General features: G+C 50.9%; 1 protein-coding gene across 11 annotated transcripts in view; it reads right to left on the bottom strand.

Annotated features, from left to right (window-relative positions):
* LOC119976388 (rho guanine nucleotide exchange factor 9-like) overlaps positions 1–19864 on the bottom strand; it is a 180558-nt gene that overhangs the window by 144222 nt on the left and 16472 nt on the right. For 8 of the 11 annotated variants that reach the window (XR_005462922.1, XR_005462921.1, XM_038816898.1 and 5 more), the window contains exons 5-7: positions 13175–13273; positions 11693–11785; positions 2051–2527 (exon numbers count right to left, since the gene is read on the bottom strand). Coding sequence is in view for 9 of the 11 variants with exons in the window: in XM_038816898.1 (XP_038672826.1) it covers positions 2051–2527; positions 11693–11785; positions 13175–13273 (669 nt within the window). In the remaining 2 variants the exon portion in view is untranslated. The remainder of the gene's footprint in view (positions 1–2050; positions 2528–11692; positions 11786–13174; positions 13274–19864) is intronic. The other 3 variants (XM_038816897.1, XM_038816896.1, XM_038816894.1) reach the window with 3 other exon arrangements.

Raw genomic sequence — 19864 nt, 5'->3', positions numbered from 1 at the left:
CTGGGCATGAAGCTGACTGTGTCATCGGTGAGGACCTGGGAACATCACATTCCAAAATCTCGCCGTGTATATCTAGTTTTTGGCTTCTTGTGGCATTTTGCAGCCATTATGGGGTTTTCACCAATGACTAACGGACCGCAAAGTTGTGCCCAAGATCTAAAATCCTCCTTTATTACTATAACACCAGTAACATTATAATTAATCCATGCTGGGATTTGACCATTTATTTTTATAAACCTTAAGTGTCAGCTTGAGTGAGTATTACTTACCCCTCGGAATCAGGAGGGTGAGAATATTTTTTTGTGTCTTATCTACATTTGGCAGATGGTGAGTGAAATAGCTGATCCCCTTGATTTTCATTATGTGGAGATGCCGGTGTTGGACTGGGGTGGGCACAGAGTAGCCACCTGGGTTGGCCACTTCCCAATTCTAAAATGGAGGTCCGCTATAAATGCAGGGAGATTCAGCCAGATACAGGGAAACAAGCAGGTACAAGGTTTCCTGTGTATTAAGACTTGCAAAGACCCAGACAGAACCGAAACCAGCAACTATCTGCATATTAATGAGTGATCCCCGGGAGCAATTGGAAACATTAAGAGTAATCGAGACCAAACCAGACTCCCCGGCGCCAGCAGGAGCCAGGACAAAGAAAGGTCAACGGACACATAGGAACCACCCAGCGATCAGGGAACAGCTCCAGTATTGGAGAAATCGATTCAATTGATTGGGACTTAGTCCAATCAATTAGAACCAAGTCCGGGGTCCGCCCAAAAGGGCGTGAAACCCATGGGGGCTATAAATTAGAGCCCCCAAGTTTAGTTTGTCTTTCCTGGCAGGTCTTCTTGGCAGGGTCTCTCAGCAGCTCGAAACAACTCTTGACTGTGACTCTCAACAACGAGAGACCTGCCTAGCAGCTGCACCAACCAAGTAAGTCTCCAGTCAATGCACGCTACGAGATAGACGCTCCTTGCTACTAGTCCATACCAGCTTGAAGCCTGCAGACTCAGAATCGAACGAAAGGCCATTGTTCCCCTGACCTGGTGGGCCATTTCCAAAGCTAAGTATAGGCCTTTTAGTGTTAGAGATAGTCTAGTAAGTTGGGTTTTATGCATGAGTAGTGATTGACTGTGTACATAATAAATGTGTTTTGATTTGAAACTTACTAACTGGTGTATTGAGTTATTGATCAGCACTTGAACTTGAACCTCGTGGTGGTATCATTAAGTTACCTGGCGACTCTAGAGCAAGGTGATTAAACAGAGCAAATTAAGTAAAGCACAATTAGCAACAACAGTAAGAAGTCTTACAACACCAGGTTAAAGTCCAACAGGTGTATTTGGAATGACTGGCTTTCGGAGCGCTGAAGAAGGAGCTGCGCTCCGACAGCTAGTGATTCCAAATAAACCTGTTGGACTTTAACCTGGTGTTGTAAGACTTCTTACCTTGTCCTTGATTTTCAGCATTGTGTAATATACAGGAGGCTCATTGCCAATGACCAATGCCAATGTTTATAGATAGCTTACGAATTTTGGAGGTGAGAAATCTGCCAGTGCAGGAACCAAAATGGGTCTTCAGGAATATTGTTAAAGGATGGAAAGATTCGGTGTGAAAATGAATAGCAGATGTGAGGAGAATCAGAAAAAATCTGAGGAACACACCAAGCGAGCTCTTACACTTAATCACAAATCATTGTCACATCAATTTCCAGTATTATCTGATGACATAATTCCTTTAAGTAGCATTGAAGATCGGTACCTCTCAACTTGCATCATGAATTCTGGTGGTTTGAGGAACCAAATAGTGGTATTAATTATTGTGAAAATGGCATCTGAGTCCTAAAGATAGCATCAGACCCTCATTCTAGTACACTCAGAGCACATGCACATCTTGCAATCCACACCCCTCCCAATCTCTTTCGTACCTGCACACCCCATCCATCGCCTCCCTATAACACTTCAAATGTAATTCATTCAACTTTTACCTGAGGATGTAATGTGGTGCTATATCAATGCAACTTCTTCATTATGGTTCTCAGCTGCTTTCTCTTTACCTGCTTCTTCACTGTTGATTTCTTCCCGGTGTGACTGTGTGCTCCGATTGTTTCATATATGTCTTCTTCTGACCGTTTTGAGTCTCCTGCCACTGTGTCATAAATGTGTTCTTCTGACCAATTCGAGTCTCCTGCCACTGTGTCATAAATGTGTTCTTCTGACAAATTCGAGTCTCCTGCCACTGTGTCATAAATGTGTTCTTCTGACAAATTCGAGTCTCCTGCCACTGTGTCATAAATGTGTTCTTCTGACCAATTCGAGTCACCTGCTACTGTGTCATAAATGTGTTCTTGTCGCTTTGGACCTCCTGCCACTGTGTCATAAATGTGTTCTTGTCGCTTTGGACCTCCTGCCACTGTGTCATAAATGTGTTCTTTTTGCTGTTTTGGACCTCCTGCCACAGTGTCATAAATGTGTTCTTCTTCCCATTTTGGACTTCCTGCCACTGTGTCATAAATGTTTTCTTCAGGATTCAGCTTCAAAAACAAAAGAAAAACAAGTATTTAAAAGTCTGAAATTACTTTAATTCCCCTCACCCCAGTTCTTGTTTTCACAGTGAGATATTTAGGTGCCTTTAATGAAGGTCACACATTTAAGCAGGAGTCATAAAATAATAATCAGTAATGAAAGAGGAGGGAGAGGGTGGCATGGTGGTAATGTCATTGGACCAGTGAAACGCCCATACTCTGGGGACATGGGTTAAAATCCCATCACAACAGCGGATATTATTTAAATTCAATCAGTTATTAATCTGCAACTGAAAACGTGTCTCAATAATGGTGACCATAAAATTATCATTGATTAACATAGAAACCTATCTAGTTCGCTCATGTTCCTTAAAGAAGGATCTTCCCTCCTTAACTGGTCTGGCCTACATGTGACGCCAGACCCACAGCAATTTGGTTGAGTCTTAACTGCCCTCTGAAAAGGTCTGAGAAAACACTCAGCTCACGGGCAATTAGGAATGGGCAATAAATGTTGACCCAGCCAGTGACGCACACATCACATGAAAGAGTAAAGTTATTCTGTTTTATATAACACTGTTCGATTACAGGTGCTATGGTGCCTGTATTGCTATTGCTTCAAATGGAATTAGCTCAGTTTATACAAACCGTACTAGAATCTGACCCAAATTGTAAAACATATGTTTCAAAACACATAAAAAATAATGATCTGCAATTAAGTATGTACTTTCCATAAGTCCTATCACTGAAGTAAATGCTTCTTTGACAAAAAGGTGGCGTCACGAAGATCTGTTGTGAGCAATTACTATTAATCTATAATTTTATTGGCCGATTTGATATGGATTGAACTTCTTTAAAAGGGCTTTTGTCAAGCAAAGACATTGACTTTAAAATGGCTGCAGAAGTCATCTGACCTACAAATTGGCCGTGTGGAAACTACTGAATATGGATTTGTAAGAAAACATGGTTATAGGCTTGATGGACTTCAGGTCTGCCATTGCCTAAACTCTCTCAAAAACCTAAGGGCAAAGGACCTCTAGACTTACTGACAACGGAAGCTATCGGAAATTTGAAAGACTAAAAAAGATTTGCTGCATGGAGGATATTAAGGACCCCTCTTTGTTTTGATGGTAATTTGATAAGCTGAGACATTAATATTATATCATCTCTGGCTTTCACAATGGCTAACAGGATATACAGAATTAACTGTCTGACCTGTTCTATAGAGATTCTAACAACAGGTGAGAGAGAACCCACTTCCAGAGGGAACAATGACTGTGCTCTGAATGCCATTCACATGATACAGCAGCCATCTTGCCTGCTGCCAGAGATGAAGAAAATGAGAGAGTCCGTGGAACAAGCAGAAGACAAAGTTTGTAGAATAGAACGGTAAAACCAGCTCACTCCCGGTTGTTCTCAGGTTTAGAGACCTATCTCTGTTTGAGTTTGGAATCCATCACAGAGATAGAGAATTTCAACTGAAAGGGAATTCATGTGCCATAGCCTCCACTTTGGGAAAAGACAGATTACAGTTTAAAGGAGACTGACTCCAGAAATTATAGCTTCCATCAACCATACCCCACTGCAATTTCAAGCCCACCAGAGACATCAGAATGTATGTTTCATTACGTTCCAACAAACTGTAACTCTTCTAAATTCCACCTCCTCCACAACTTTTTTCACAGTGAGTATTGAGACACGTGTTTAGATTTTAAAATTTATTTTGTATCTTTAGTGGTTTATCATGCGTGGGCTTTTAACTACCCTTTTTCTGCTTAAATTTAAGAAAGTCTATCGGACTGAGTTCTTTATAACCAGCATGCAATGGTTTGGTACACAGACTGAATTGACACACATACCCTTCTATGAATTGAAGAATGGGAAAGGAAGGGAAAGTCATAACACCCATCCTCACTTGATCACAATGATGGTTATAAAATATAGAATCATGGACTTCCGGTTGCGGCTATGACCAGCTAAGTCGCACACTTGGAAGCTCCTGCGACAAAGGTGTTTTCGGGCCAACTGGAGGGCCCCAAAGGTGCAGTAAAGACGAATCCCGGTGGGGGAAGGTCCCCTGAGGAGAACTAGACCGATTTTATGGTCGGTACCCGGAGTGGAGCGGCAAGAAAAACGGCAGCAGCTCCCCAAAAAAAGCGGGGGAAGAAAATCAAAATGGCGGCCGGCGGCGCACCGGAGGACTGGAGGAAATGGGCGGAGGAGCAGCAGGCCGCTCTCCTCCGTTTTTTCACGGAGCTGAAAGTGGAGCTCTTAGAGTCCATGAACGCGACGACCACCAGGTTGGTGGGAGCCCAGGCGACCCAAGAGGCGTCGATCAGAGAGCTGCAGCAGGAGATGATCGCGAGGGAGGAGGAGGCCATAGTCATCGGGGCAAAGGTGGAGGTGCACGAGGCACTCCACATGAAGTGGCAGAGCCGCTTCGAGGAGCTGGACACTCGGATGAGGAGGAAAAATTTGAGGATCCTGGGCCTGGAAGAAGGCCTGGAGGGGTCGGATCTCCCGAGATATGTGGCGGAGATGCTGAGCTCCCTGATGGGGGAAGGGGCCGGTCCGGCGCCCCTGGAACTGGAAGAGGCATACCGGGTCATGGCCAGGAAGCCTAGGGCAAACGAGCCCCCGAGGGCGGTGCTGGTGCGGTTCCAGCGGCTAAGTGATCGAGAGAAAGTCCTGAGGTGGGCAAAAAGGGAGAAAAGCAGCAAGTGGCAGAACTCGACGGTAAGGGTGTACCAGGACTGGAGTGCGGAGGTGGCAAAGCGGCGGGCCCGGTTCAACCGGACAAAGGCGGTGCTACACGCGAAAAAGATCAAATTTGGAATGCTGCAGCCGGCGCGCTTGTGGGTCACCTACAAGGACCAACATCATTATTTTGAGTCCCCAGAGGAGGCCTGGACCTTTGTACAAGAGGAAAAGTTGGACACGAACTAAAACCTGGGAGCACCGGCGGTCGTAGCCGCCTGGGGACTCTTGATTGAGCAAGGGGCCCTTTTCTTTTTCAGGCCAGGTCGGAACTGGGTAACAGTTTCGTGGATTGTTTGGGGTGTTTTTTCTCGAACGTTTGACTTTTCTGAATATCTTGAAGGTTTCGAGTTGTTGGGTGTTTCTGTATGTTTGAACTGTTGAAATCTCTATTGTGGGTCGTTGGCTTCTTATGGGGTGTTTCTTCCCGTTTCCAATTTCCCTTAGTTATTTACCCCTTTTACCCTTTTCCTTCGGGTGCTTGTTTTTTGTTCTTTCTTTCTTCTCTGGTTATGGTTATCTGTGGTTATTTATACTGTTTGATGGAGGGTGATGGTTGAGCACACTGTTAGTTGATAGCTAGTTAATTATTTTGTTATTTAAGTATGTAGTTAAGTATTTATGTATTTATTTGCCATTGGGTATTTATATCGTTAAGTTGGGGAGACGGGACGGGGGGGGAGTGGGCTGATCATGCGGGTCTTTCTCTGGGGTTTTAAGGGGATCTTTCACGGGCGTAGATGGGGATGGGGGGGAGTGGAAGATGGCGGGGCGGGGTGTGGCCGGGAGAAAGCGCGGGCTTTTCTCTGTTTTTCCCGCGCGCGGGACGGAGGAGAGGGGAGGGGAGAAGAGTGGGGCGGGGCCAGTAATGGCGGCCTTTCCCGCGCTGGAGCGGGGTCAGAGTGGAATGGCGGGGGGGGGGGAGGCCCCTCCCCCCCACTTGAACCGGGAGGAGTCGGAATGTGGCAGGAGCAGCCGGGTCAGCGGAGACCAGCTGACTCTCGGGAGTACGATGTTGGGTACATCGCGGCTAGGAGGGGTCCTAGCCAGGGGGGGGGGGGGGGGGGGGGGGGGGGGGGAAAGGGGGGGGGGAAGGGGGGGGGGGGTTAGGGGGGGACACCGGGTTGCTGCTGGTAAGACCAGGGACGAGAAGGGGAGAGCTGTGGGGCGGGGGGGGGGGGGGGGGGGCCATCGCTATGGGAAGCGGGTCAGAAAAGGAGGGATGACCCGGGGCGAGCAAGGGACAAGACATGGCTAATCGACAGGGAGTAGGGACGGGTCGCTCAGCGATCCGATTGATCACGTGGAACGTAAGGGGGCTGAATGGGCCGGTTAAAAGATCAAGGGTCTTCTCACACCTGAAGGGACTGAAGGCTGATGTAGCAATGCTGCAGGAGACTCATTTGAGGGTAGCAGATCAGGTCCGCCTGAGAAGGGGGTGGGTGGGACAGGTGTTCCACTCAGGCTTGGATATCAAGAACCGGGGGGTGGCGATTTTGGTGGGAAAGAGGGTGTCGTTTGTGGCAGATAAGGAGGGCAGGTATGTGATGGTGAGGGGTAGGTTGCAGGGAGAGAATGTGGTACTGGTAAATGTGTATGCCCCGAACTGGGACGACGCGGGTTTTATGAGGCGCCTGCTGGGCCTCATCCCGGGACTGGAGGCAGGGGGCCTGATCATGGGAGGGGACTTTAATACGGTGTTAGACCCTGGGCTGGATAGATTGAGTTCCAGGACGAATAGGAGGCCGGCAGCGGCAGAGGTGTTAAGGGGGTTCATTGAGCAGATGGGAGGGGTAGACCCATGGAGATTTGGTAGGCCTAGGGCGAGGGAGTATTCTTTTTTCTCCCACGTCCACAGAGTGTACTCTAGGATAGATTTTTTCGTATGGAACAGCGGGCTGATACCGAGAGTGCAGGACACGGAGTACTCGGCCATTGCGATATCGGACCATGCACCACATTGGGTGGACGTGGAAATGGGGGAGGCGTGGGATCAACGCCCGTTGTGGCGCCTGGATGTAGGGCTGTTGGCGGACGAAGAGGTGTGCAGAAGGGTGAGAACGGGCATTGAGAACTATCTGGGTACGAATGACACAGGTGAGGTGCAGGTGGGGACGGTCTGGGAGGCCTTGAAAGCAGTGATTAGAGGAGAGCTGATCTCCATAAGGGCACACAGAGAGAGGAAGGAGAGGCAGGAAAGGGAGAGGCTGGTGGGGGAGCTCCTAGAAGTAGATAGGAAATATGCGGCGGCACCAGAGGAGGGGCTATTAAGGGAGCGGCGTAGCTTGCAGGCCAGGTTCGACCTACTGACCACTAGGAAGGCGGAAACGCAGTGGAGAAGGGCGCAGGGTGCGGCGTATGAGTACGGGGAAAAGGCGAGCAGGATGCTGGCACACCAGCTTCGTAAGCGAGATGCAGCCAGAGAGATTGGGGGAGTGAGAGAGAGGGGTGGGGACGTAGTGCAGAAGGGGCAAGAGGTGAATAGGGTCTTTAGGGACTTCTATAGGGAATTGTATAGGTCTGAACCGCCGAAGAGGAGAGGGGGAATGAAGAACTTTCTCGACAAATTGAGGTTCCCAAAGGTACAGGAGGAGCTGGTAGAAGGGTTGGGGGCGCCGATAGAGCTGCAGGAGCTAATTAAAGGGATAGGCCAGATGCAGGCGGGGAAGACGCCGGGGCCGGATGGGTTCCCGGTGGAGTTTTACAGGAAATTTGTGGACTTGGTGGGCCCAGTGCTGGTGAGAGCCTTTAATGAGGCGCGCGAGGGGGGGGGTTCTGCCCCCAACAATGTCGCAGGCCCTGATCTCCTTGATTTTGAAGCGGGACAAGGACCCGGTCCAGTGCGGGTCCTACAGGCCCATCTCCCTCCTAAATGTTGACGCCAAGCTGTTAGCAAAGGTCCTGGCAACCAGGATAGAGGACTGTGTGCCAGGGGTAATCCATGAAGACCAGACGGGGTTCGTGAAGGGACGCCAACTTAACACAAATGTCCGGAGATTGTTAAACGTGATCATGATGCCAGCAGTGGAGGGGGAGGCGGAGATAGTGGTAGCGCTGGACGCGGAGAAGGCATTTGACAGGGTGGAGTGGGAATACTTGTGGGAGGCGTTGGAAAGGTTTGGGGAGGGATTTATCAAGTGGGTAAAACTGCTCTATTCAGCTCCGATGGCGAGTGTGGTAACAAACGGGAGGAGGTCAGAATATTTTGGGCTCCATCGAGGTACTAGGCAGGGATGTCCCCTATCCCCCTTACTCTTTGCATTAGCGATTGAGCCGTTGGTGATGGCACTGAGGGGTTCAGGGGGGTGGAGAGGACTGACAAGGGGAGGGGAGGAACATCGGGTCTCGCTCTATGCGGATGATTTGTTGTTGTATGTGGCAGACCCGGAGGGGGGATGCCGGAGGTAATGGGGATACTAGCGGAGTTCGGGGACTTTTCGGGGTATAAATTAAATCTGGGGAAAAGTGAGGTCTTTGTAATACACCCGGGAGACCAGGGGGAGGGAATTGGGAGGCTCCCCTTCAAAAGAGCAGTTAAAAGTTTTAGGTACTTGGGGGTGCAGGTGGCAAAGAACTGGGGGACCCTCCACAAGTTGAACTTTTCTAGACTGGTGGAACAGATGGAGGAGGAGTTTAAGAGGTGGGACATGGTGCCGCTGTCGCTGGCAGGGAGGGTGCAGTCAGTTAAAATGACGGTCCTCCCGAGGTTCTTGTTTTTGTTCCAGTGTCTGCCCATCTTCCTCCCCAGGGCCTTTTTCAAGAAGGTAACGAGTAGTATCATGGGGTATGTGTGGGCACATGGCACCCCTAGAGTTAGAAGGGTCTTTTTGGAGCGGAGTAGGGATAGTGGAGGGCTGGCATTACCCAACCTCTCAGGATATTACTGGGCGGCAAATACATCGATGGTACGAAAGTGGATGATGGAAGGAGAGGGGGCAGCCTGGAAGCGCATGGAGAGGGCGTCCTGCGGCAACATAAGCTTAGGGGCACTGGTAACGGCACCATGGCCGCTCCCTCCCACGAGGTATACCACGAGCCCGGTGGTGGCGGCCACCCTCAAGATCTGGGGGCAGTGGAGGCGACACAGGGGGGAAGTGGGAGGTCTGATAGGGGCACCATTAAGAGGGAACCACAGATTTGCACCGGGAAATACAGGAGGGGGATTCCAGAGCTGGCAGAGGGTGGGTATTAGACAACTGAGGGACTTGTTTATAGAGGGGAGGTTTGCGAGCTTGGGAGAGCTGGAGGAGAAATTGGGCTCCCCCCGGGGAACACGTTCAGGTACCTCCAAGTGAAGGCATTTGCCAGACGACAGGTAGAGGGGTTCCCCGCGCTTCCCGACAGGGGGGCGAGTGATAGGGTGCTATCAGGGGTCTGGGTCGGGGAGGGGAAGATCTCGGACATCTATAAGATTATGCAGGAGGTGGAGGAGGTACCAGTAGTGGAGCTGAAAGATAAGTTGGAGTTAGAGCTGGGGGAACAGATAGAGGACGGGACATGGGCAGACGCCCTGGAGAGGGTCAACTCGTCGTCGTCATGTGCGAGACTAAGTCTCATTCAATTTAAGGTACTGCATAGAGCCCACATGACGGGGACAAGGATGAGTCGGTTTTTTCGGGGGTGAAGACAGGTGTATTAGATGTTCGGGAAGCCCTGCGAATCATGCACATATGTTTTGGGCATGTCCGGCACTGGAGGAGTTCTGGAAGGGGGTGGCAGGGACGGTGTCGAGAGTGGTGGGGTCCAGGGTCAAGCCAGGATGGGGACTTGCGATCTTCGGGGTTGGGGTGGAGCCGGGGGTACAGGAGGCGAGGGAGGCTGGAATATTAGCCTTTGCGTCCTTGGTGGCTCGGAGGAGGATCTTGATTCAGTGGAGGGACGTAAGGCCTCCAAGTGTTAACACCTGGTTAACGACATGGCAAACTTCATCCAATTGGAAAGGATCAAATTCGCCCTGAGAGGGTCGGTGCAGGGGTTTCTCAGGCGATGGCAACCCTTCCTGGACCTCTTAGATCAGAGATAGAAACTGAGGTCGTGACAGCAGCAACCCGGGAGGGGAGGGGAGGGTGGGAGGGAGGGGGGGGAGGGCGGGGGGGAAGGGAGGGGGGGGGGAGGGGGGACAACAACGAAGGAAGTACGGTAGCGGTGGTGGCACGGGCAAGGCCTGCCCGAGGACACTGCCAGAAATGATAAGTTGGTCTGACTGTCGGTTCGCCGGGGGGGGGGGGGGGGGGGGACGGGGGGGGGGGGGGGGGGGGGGGACGCGCGAGTAGGGGGTGGGGGGGACTTTGTGTTAAGTAGGGGGGTTTGACTTTGTTTTGAGATAATTTAAATTTAAATGTAGGGGGGGTTAAAATGTTTGTATTTTGAAAAATTTCTTCAATAAAAATTATTTAAAAAAAAATAAAATATAGAATCATACAGGGCAGAAGGAGGCCATTCATCCCTCTGTGTTTGTGCCAGAGTTTTGGTGAGTTTATATTCAACTAGTCCCACTCCCCTGCTCCTTCCCTATCATCCTTTGCATTGTGTTTCCTCTTCAAGTCTACATGTTCTGTTGACACATTAAATAATTCAATCAAGTTAGCCAAACTTGATTTGTCTTTTGACAAATTAATGCTGATTTCATTTATCAGCACATATCTTTCCAAATGACAATTAATTTTGTCCTAATCAATTCTGTTCCTGAATGTTACACCACTACTGATGTTGAGCTTGTCTGACTTATTCCCTTCCCCTGTTCAGCACAGCACACAAAAGAATCCAACTACCCACATTAGGGGCTGCATTTTAACAGGAGGGCAGACTGCTCACACCCCCTTATCCCACCAGTCAACCACTCTTGAAATAAAGTTGACTTTTGCTCCACGCTATCTATAATACGCTGCCAGCAGGCTAAAGTACCAGCAGTGCCAGAGTTGAGTCGTGGGCATTGCCAGCTTTGCAAGAAGAAGGCCAAGAGGGAGCATTGCTGCACCAAGTTGTTACGTTCTAGGGTGAGGAGTGGGGGGCATGGTGGACGACCACGTTCTGTCAGGCAAGGAAAGGTGAGTGACATCTTGGAGGGTGGAGGCGTGACCCTGATGTGTGTAGGGCACCCCCGGATGAGGTGCCTCCCCTTCCTCCCGACTTTCTTCATATTGGCCTTAAAAAAAGGCATCTGTTGTGGGATATTTGCATGTGTTTTTAAATTGACAATGTGTAAAGCAGCTCATCTTACGGTTAAAAAATAATACACCTATGTTTGTTGACCCAAATTTAAAAAAACAAAATGGTTGAGAAGTTGATGACAAGCAAATAATATGTGCAAAAAAAAAAAAATAGGAGCAGGCGAGTGCTGTGTACTGTGTATTTGGCTTGCCAACTGTATCTTACTATCATTTAATGCTTTCATTTATCTCTGGTTAAGATGACCTTTACCTTGCCTTTCGATGGTTCAGGTTGCTTTGGTAAATTATGTCTGGTCTTTGCTTTTTTCTTAATGTTTTCATTTTGCTTGTGCTCATCTTCCTGCTTCAAGAACAGAAGGAAAGGTTATTTTAATAACCCAAGTAAAAATAATTCCCTCATTAAAATCATGTTGTGTCAGTTCAGAGAGAGAGCTTGAAATTCATCCCTTTTCAAATTCTTTCAAAGGATGTGAATGCTGTTGGCAAGGCCTTAATCTGTTGGCCATCCCTGATTGCCCTTGAGAAGGCGGTGGTTCACGCCAGCGCCAACCACACATCATCGAGCCTTCTTGAACTATCTGGTGCAGTTTATCTTGTCAGTACTTTAAATGACTTAATCAGCGGTTCAAAGGCTTTACCGACTCCAGGGTGGGGGTGGGGATTGGAAATGTGTACAATTTTCTTTCAGGAGAGAAGAACTGGGGAAATGCAGAGAATAATTGTCAAAACACCATGGGCGCAATTCTCCGCACCCCACGCCGGGGGGGGAAAAATCGCAGGAGGGCCGGGCGAATCACGCCAAGCCACCCTGGCACCCCCCGCAATTCTCCCACCCCTCCCCCCCCCAAAATGGCGTGTCGCGTTTTGCGACAGGCCGCTCGGAGAATCGGCGCTCGCCGTTTCTCACGGCGACCGGCGATTCTCCGGCCTGGATGGGCCGAGCTGCCTGCTGAACCCGACCGATTAACGCCGGCGCCAACCACACCTGGTCGCTGCCAGCGTCAACAGAGCGCGACCGGTGAGTGTGGGCCTGTGAGGGGTGGAGGGAGGATCGAGCACCACGGGCGTGCTCAGCAGATGTCTGGCCCGCGATCGGTGCCCACCGATCGTTGGGCCGGTGCCTCTAAAAGACGCACTCTTTTCCCTCCGCCACCCCGCAAGATCAAGCCGCCATGTCTTGCAGGGCAGCGGAGGGGAAGACGGCAACTGCGCATGCGCGGCTGAAGTCACTTTGGCGCCACTGGCCGCGTCATTCCCGGTGCACCACTTTGACGCAAGCGTCAAGGCCCGGCGCACGGAATTCACGCGCCGCCGCTCCTAGCCCCCCGGGAGGGGGAGAATAGGGGGCGAGGAGCGGCCTCCGACGCCGGAGTGAAACACTCCGGGTTTCACTCCGGCGTCGGCTGTTTGTCTCCCGATAGGAGAATTCCGCCTCACGTCTAAACAGATTTGCATTTGGTGTTGCTGGAACTGGTGAGACGAGGCTGGTTTCAGTCATGACAGTTGAACAACAACATACACCAACTTGCACAAATCAAGCCAGCCAAGAGGCTTAGAGGTAACCTTGTTCCCTCGTTATGTGACTGGAGCTATTGAGTCTCGCTAGCCTTAATGAAGCATCAACATGGAACACAAACTTTGACGTGGACTTACCTTCTCCCTCACTTTGCAAGGTCAATTGACATAGGTGCATGTATTTTGACTTCACAAAAGCATAAACGCTATCACAGACCTGTTGGGCCAAATGGCCTGTTTCTCCTGATCTGGGTTTTTGTGTTGGACTACGCTTAATTTTTCCAATCGATTTAGGTTGCTCATCTGCATGATCAATCTTCAAAAAAGAAGCAAAGGTTATTTTAGTATCTGAAATAAACATGATTCTCTCATATTATTTTCAATAAAATAATTATTATTTTATTTTATTATTTTCAGCAAAAGGACAGGTAATGCATTGTCACTCACCTATTAACCCAATGTTTTTTTGGTTATCAGTAGGATGTTTACTAAATATTACAGCCTTTTGCCATTTGTTTTTGGCTGTCAGGACATCCCGTAGCATTGTCAACAGCGAGTCTGAATTGAGGGGTGGACATACCCTTTGGAAAGATGTCTCTGGGAGATATGCTCACAAAGGATGAAAAATGATCATTAAATAATGTTCTCCATATTCAGTCCCAGATTTTGAAGAAAAACACCTCTTACATGGTGGGCAGGCTTTACTTCACTTCTTCATGGTGAGTTTGATGGTGGGATGGCATTTAATCAGACCGGAGGGTGCCAGGTGTGGATCCCACCGCCTTTCTACCACATCACAAGTTGAGGTCCTTACGTGTGCGGTTAATGCCTCATCCCACCATCGCAAGCATTCACCATGCAGGAAGCCCTAACAGCAAACCCTGTTTAGGCTCCTGGAGGTACTGGTTGGAGCCTCTTTTTCAAGGATACTCAATGCCTGGTCAAGCACCCAGCATGGGAGAGCATGGATCAGCTGAAAACCACTACCTGCATTTGCCGTTGACATCCATACCCAGTTTCACTGGTGACTCTGCTGATCAATGAAGAACTACCAGTCTCTGATTGACTGGAAGCTCTCGGTGGGTCTGACTTCCACCCTCGGGGATCCTTGATCCCAGGCAAGGCCAGGTTAAATCAGCCCAGTTAGATGCTTGGCTGGAATTTAATATGGTGAACCTTCCGTAAAGGAGGCACCATGGGGATCTCACCGGCTCTCCAGCGGGCAACCAAGACCCTGGTCACCTCCATTAAATACCACCCAATGTATGATTGAATGTAGCGCAGTACGTTTAGGTGATATGGCTATCATGCTGAAATAGCTTGAAGTGTGTTCAAGCAATGATATGTTGCTCTAAGGCTGGGAGTAGTGCTATGTGTGTGAGGCTGATGTGAAACTATGAAGATTAGGCATGATGTCTGATTATAGAAATTGTTGGTAGCTGAGTAATAGAGTGTGTTGCATTGAGCAGTGTGCTCTATTGGTTCAGTTGCTTTTTTATTCATGAGATATGAGCTTCACTGACTAGGCCAGCATTTATTGTCCATCCCTAATTGTCCTTGAGAAGGTGGTGGTGAGCCACCTTAATGAAATGCTGCAGTCCTACTGTAGTAGGAACACCCACGGTGATTTTAGGAGGGGAATTCAAAGAGTTTGATGCAGCATCGGCGAAAGAATGACGATATAGTTCCAAGTCAGGATGGTGTCTTACTTGGAAAGGAACTTACAGGTTTAGCGCAGTGGGCTAAATCGCTGGCTTGTCATGCAGAACAATGCCAGCAGCGTGGGTTAAATTCCCGTACCAGCCGCCCCGAACAGGTGCAGGAGTGGTGACTAGGGGCTTTTCACAGTAACTTCATTGAAGCCTACTGTGGTGAATATGCTCACCTAATGCATGTATGATACTGTAACCTATGACCTATGACCAGGAAGTGGTGATACGAGCTGCTTCCAGATACTGTACTGTAACCCCGATAGGGCTCCGCCTCTGGATCCACCCTCACCGGGGCCATATATAGACCGGACTCCTGTCGGCGGCATTCATCGGTACAACCGACTCTGGCGAGGCAAGTTCATGACTAATAAAGCCTAATGTTCACTCGCTCTTTCTGCCTCTCGGTGAATTGAAGGTATATTAATTTATTAGTTGCATAGAACATAGTCATCGACAGAACTATGGAAGCTGCTCGAAAGCCAGACAGGCTTGAACTCAACACCTGCACGTCCGAAGCCAAGGAAATATTCGAACATGGCTTCGATGCTTCGAGGCCTACCTCGACTCCTCCACAACGCCTCCCACAGAGATCCTCAAGCTGCAACCCCATCACGTTCGGGTGAGCCATCGAATGTCAGTAATGATCGAGAAAGTGGCCACGTACGAGGAGACGGTCGCAACCCTCAAGGCACACTTCGTGAAGCCCGCAAATGAGGTGTTCGCCAGACAGTTAGAACATAGAACATAGAACAGTACAGCACAGAACAGGCCCTTCGGCCCTCGATGTTGTGCCGAGCAATGATCACCCTACTCAAACCCACGTATCCACCCTATACCCGTAACCCAACAACCCCTCCCTTAATCTTACTTTTTAGGACACTACGGGCAATTTAGCATGGCCAATCCACCTAACCCGCACATCTTTGGACTGTGGGAGGAAACCGGAGCACCCGGAGGAAACCTACGCACACACGGGGAGGACGTGCAGACTCCGCACAGACAGTGACCCAGCCGGGAACCGAACCTGGGACCCTGGAGCTGTGAAGCATTTATGCTAACCACCATGCTACCGTGCTGCCTACTTCCTCACTACTCGCCACCAACGCGCCGAAGAATCGCTGGATGAGTACCTCAAAATCCTGACTCTACGCGCGAGGAACTGCAGCTATTGAGATGTGATGGTGGAGGAACACATAAACTCACAGATCCGGAACACCTATATGGCGGGGATCCACTCGAACTATATATGGCGGGGAACACCTATATAGCGGGGATCCACTCAGGCAGCGCCTGCTGGAAAACGGGACCTCCAACATGTAGGACACAGTAAAGCTAGCTACCTCGCTAGAGGTGGCCTACCAGAACCTCAGTGCGTTCCCCGTGGGCCTGGCGAACCCCTCATGGACACCCTCATCGGGGCTCCCGTTGGACCCGATTACATCGCAGGCCTGTGCCGTGCGTCTGCCAGCCCAGCCCGGGGAACCGCAGTGCTATGTCTGCGGCCAGGGCCAACACCCCGGCAGCATTGCCCAGCCCGCGCAGCGATGTGCAGCGACTGTGGGAATAAAGGGCACTTCGCTAGAGTTTGTCTGGGCCGACCTAAGGCTTAGAAATTGAAAACGCACCAGGCCCGACCCATGGACTCGCAGCCCCACAGACCCCGCAATGTGGCTGCGTGCCTGCCTGGAACGCCCCCGTCAGATGCACCATCAGCATCGTGCGACTCATGGGGGCCACCATCTTGGTCGCCGGCCCCAACACGACCGACACGTGCAACCCGTTGGGGACGCTATCTTGGCCGCTGGCTCTGGCACAGACAAACACATGCGACTCATGGGGGCTGACATCTTGTGACTCCACCGACCACACAGACTACCCGCAGCTGGGCGCAGTCACCCTCGACCAGTCGCAGCCAAAACAGCTGAAGAACTCCACGATGGTCGACCGGGTCAACGGGCATGAGACTCCCTGTCTTTTCGACTCCGGGAGCACGGAGAGCTTTGTCCACCTCGACTCGGTAAGGCGCTGTTCCCTCCACACCCAGCCTCCCAAACAATCTCCCTTGCCTCCAGGTCCCATTCGGTTCAGATCCAGGGATACCGTATCGCCAATCTCACAATGCAGGGCGCAGAGTACACTCGTTTTAAGTTCTACGTCCTCCCCCACCTCTGTGCACCCCTACTGCTCGGATTGGACTTTCAATGCAACCACCGAAGCCTGACCTTACAGTTTGGTGGACCCTTGCCCCCCCTCACGGTGTGCAGCCTCGCGACCCTCAAGGTCGCCTCCCCCCCCCACTTCACTCTTTGCGAACCTCACTCCTGACTGTAAGCCCATCGCCACCAGGAGCAAGGCGTACAGTTCACTAGACATGACGTTTATCAAGTCGGAGGTCCAGCGACTGTTGAGTGAAGGGATCGTCGAGGCCAGCAACAGCCCCTGGAGAGCGCAAGTGGTGGTCGTCCGGTCCGGGGAAAAGAATCGGATGGTGTGGACTACAGCCAGACAATTAACCGGTTCACACAACTGGATGCCTACCCCCTCCCCCACATCGCGGAAATGGTCAGCCAGATCGCGCAGTACCGTGTGTTCTCAACAGTCGATCTGAAGTCGGCCTACCACCAGCTCCAAATCCACCCTGAAGAGCGCCACTACACTGCCTTTGAAGCAGCCGGCCGACTCATCCACTTGCTCAGAGTCCCCATCGGCGTCACTAACGGGGTCTCGGTCTTTCAGAGAATGATGGATTGAACTGGGGACCAGTACGGTTTGTGGACTACCTACCCGTACATGGAGAATGTGACCATCTGCGGCCATGACCAGCAGGACCAAGACACCAACCTCCAGAGGTTCCTCCAGGCCGCCCAATCCCTCAATCTCACATACAACAAAGAAAAGAGCGTCTTCCTTACTACCCGACTAGCCATCCTCGGCTATGTCATGGAGAACGGAGTCCTTGGGCCCAACCCCGGCCGTATGTGCCCCCTCACAGAACTTCCCACTCCCCACAGCCTCAAGGCCCTAAAACAACGCCTGGGGCTGTTCTCCTACTACGCCCAGTGGGTCCCCAACTATGCGGACAAAGCCCGCCCACTTATTCAAGCCACCACTTTTCTCCTGACAGATGAGGCCTGCTCGGCCTTCAGCCGCATCAAAGCCGACATCACCAAGGCCGCAACGGTAGACGAGTCCATCCCTTTTCAGGTGGAGAGCGATGCATCAGGCGTTGCACTGGCCGCCACACTCAACCAGGTGGGCAGGCCAGTAGCATTCTTCCATCGGACCCTCCACGCTTCTGAAATTCAATACCCATCAGTCGAGAAGGAAGCACAAGCCATACTGGAAGCCGTGCGGCACTGGGGGCACTACCTAGCTGGTAGGAGTTTCACCCTCATCACTGACCAGCAATCGGTCGCCTTCATATTTGACAACGCACAATGGGGCAAAATTTAAAAATGACAAAATCTTGAGGTGGAGGAGTATCATACTGGGGAGCTCAACGAGCCCCTAGATGGTCTGTCCCGCTGCACATGCGCCAGCGCGCAAGGTGACCGTCTTCGGGCTATCCACAATGACCTCTGCCACCCAGGGATCACCCGGCTTACCCACTTCATTAAGGACCGCAATCTGCCCTTCTTCACCGAGGAGGTCAAGGCAATGACCAGGGAATGCCAAGCCTGCGTGGAGTGCAAACTGCACTTCTACTGGCCAGACAAGGCCCGTCTGGTAAAGGCCTCCTGGCCCTTTGCGCCCTTTGCGCACCTAAGCATTGACTTCAAAGGGCCCCTACCCTCCACCAACCATAGTATATACTTTCTCACCATTATCAATGAGTACTCCCGCTTCCCCTTTGCTGTCCCCTGCCCCGACATGACCTCAGCCTCCGTAATAAAGGCACTGCATAGCAACTTCACACTGCTCGGTTTCCCTGCCTACATCCACAGCGACTGGGGCACATCATTCCTGAGCGATGAGCTATGTCAGTACCTGCTCAACAAAGGCATCGGCTCGAGCAGGACTATGAGCTATAACCTGCAGGAAAATGGGCACGTGGAGAGGGAGAATGTGACGGTATGGAAGGCCGTTCTTCTGGCCCTTAGGTCTAGAAGTCTCCTGTTCCCCCGCTGGCAGGAGGTCCTCCCCGACGCCCTCCACTCCATCAGATCGCTCCTCTGCACAGCCACGAATGAGACCCCTCACAATCGTTTGTTTATCTTCCCCAGGAAGTCCATCTCCGGGGTCTCAGTTCCATCATGGCTGACAACTCCGGGAACAGTCCTTCCCCGGAGGCACATGAAGAGCCATAAGACCGACCCCTGGTCGAGAGGGTCCAGCTGCTCCACGCCAACCCCTAGTACGCCTACATCACACACCAGAACGGACGGCAATATACGGTCTCCCTATGGGACCTGGCGCTAGCTGGTCCCCCTGCCAACGCACCCCCCTCCCCGCTGCCGCCGCCACCCCCAGCGTCCCGTACGCTCCCCTGGGTCTCCTGTATTGTCCCGCACCGACACTGCTGCCACCTATCACCCCCCTGCCTACCCCCACATTCCAACCGTCTCCGACTGCGGCTCAAGCTCCAGACACAATGCCCCTGGAGTCACCACCTGCAACAACTGTGCCCGCCTCACTGCCAGAGCTGAGGAGGTCTAAGAGAACGATCCGGCCTCCAGATAGACTGAATATGTAATGACCCCACGTCACCCCCGCTGGACTTGATTTTTTTAACAGGGGGTGAATGTGGTGAATGTATTCACCTAATGTATGTATGCTACTGTAACCTATGACCTACGACCAGGGAGTGGTGATACGAGCTGCATCCCGGTACTGTACTATAACCCCGGTAGGGCTCCGCCTCTGGCTACGCCCTCACCGGAGCCTTATATAGACCGGCCGCCTGTGGGCGGCATTCATCTGTACAACCGACTCTGGTTAGGCAAGTTCATGACTAATAAAGCCTAATGTTCACTTCCTTTCTCTGCCTATCTGTGAATTGAAGGTATATCAAATTGAAGGTATATCACCTACTTGTGACAATAAGCAATTATTATTATTGCAGGTGATGGCATTACCATGTATCTGCCACCTTTGATCTTCTAAATGGTAGAGGTTGTGGGTTTGTACTGTTGAGGGCGCCTTCGCAAGTTGCTGAAATGTATCTTGTAGATACAAAGAACAAAGAACAAAGAAAC

The sequence above is a fragment of the Scyliorhinus canicula genome, chromosome 13, assembly GCF_902713615.1.
Source record: "Scyliorhinus canicula chromosome 13, sScyCan1.1, whole genome shotgun sequence".
In the NCBI taxonomy this organism is placed as follows: Eukaryota; Metazoa; Chordata; class Chondrichthyes; order Carcharhiniformes; family Scyliorhinidae; genus Scyliorhinus; species Scyliorhinus canicula.
The sequence above is the reverse complement of the archived record's forward strand: the minus strand, read 5'-3'. Positions and strand labels throughout refer to the sequence as shown.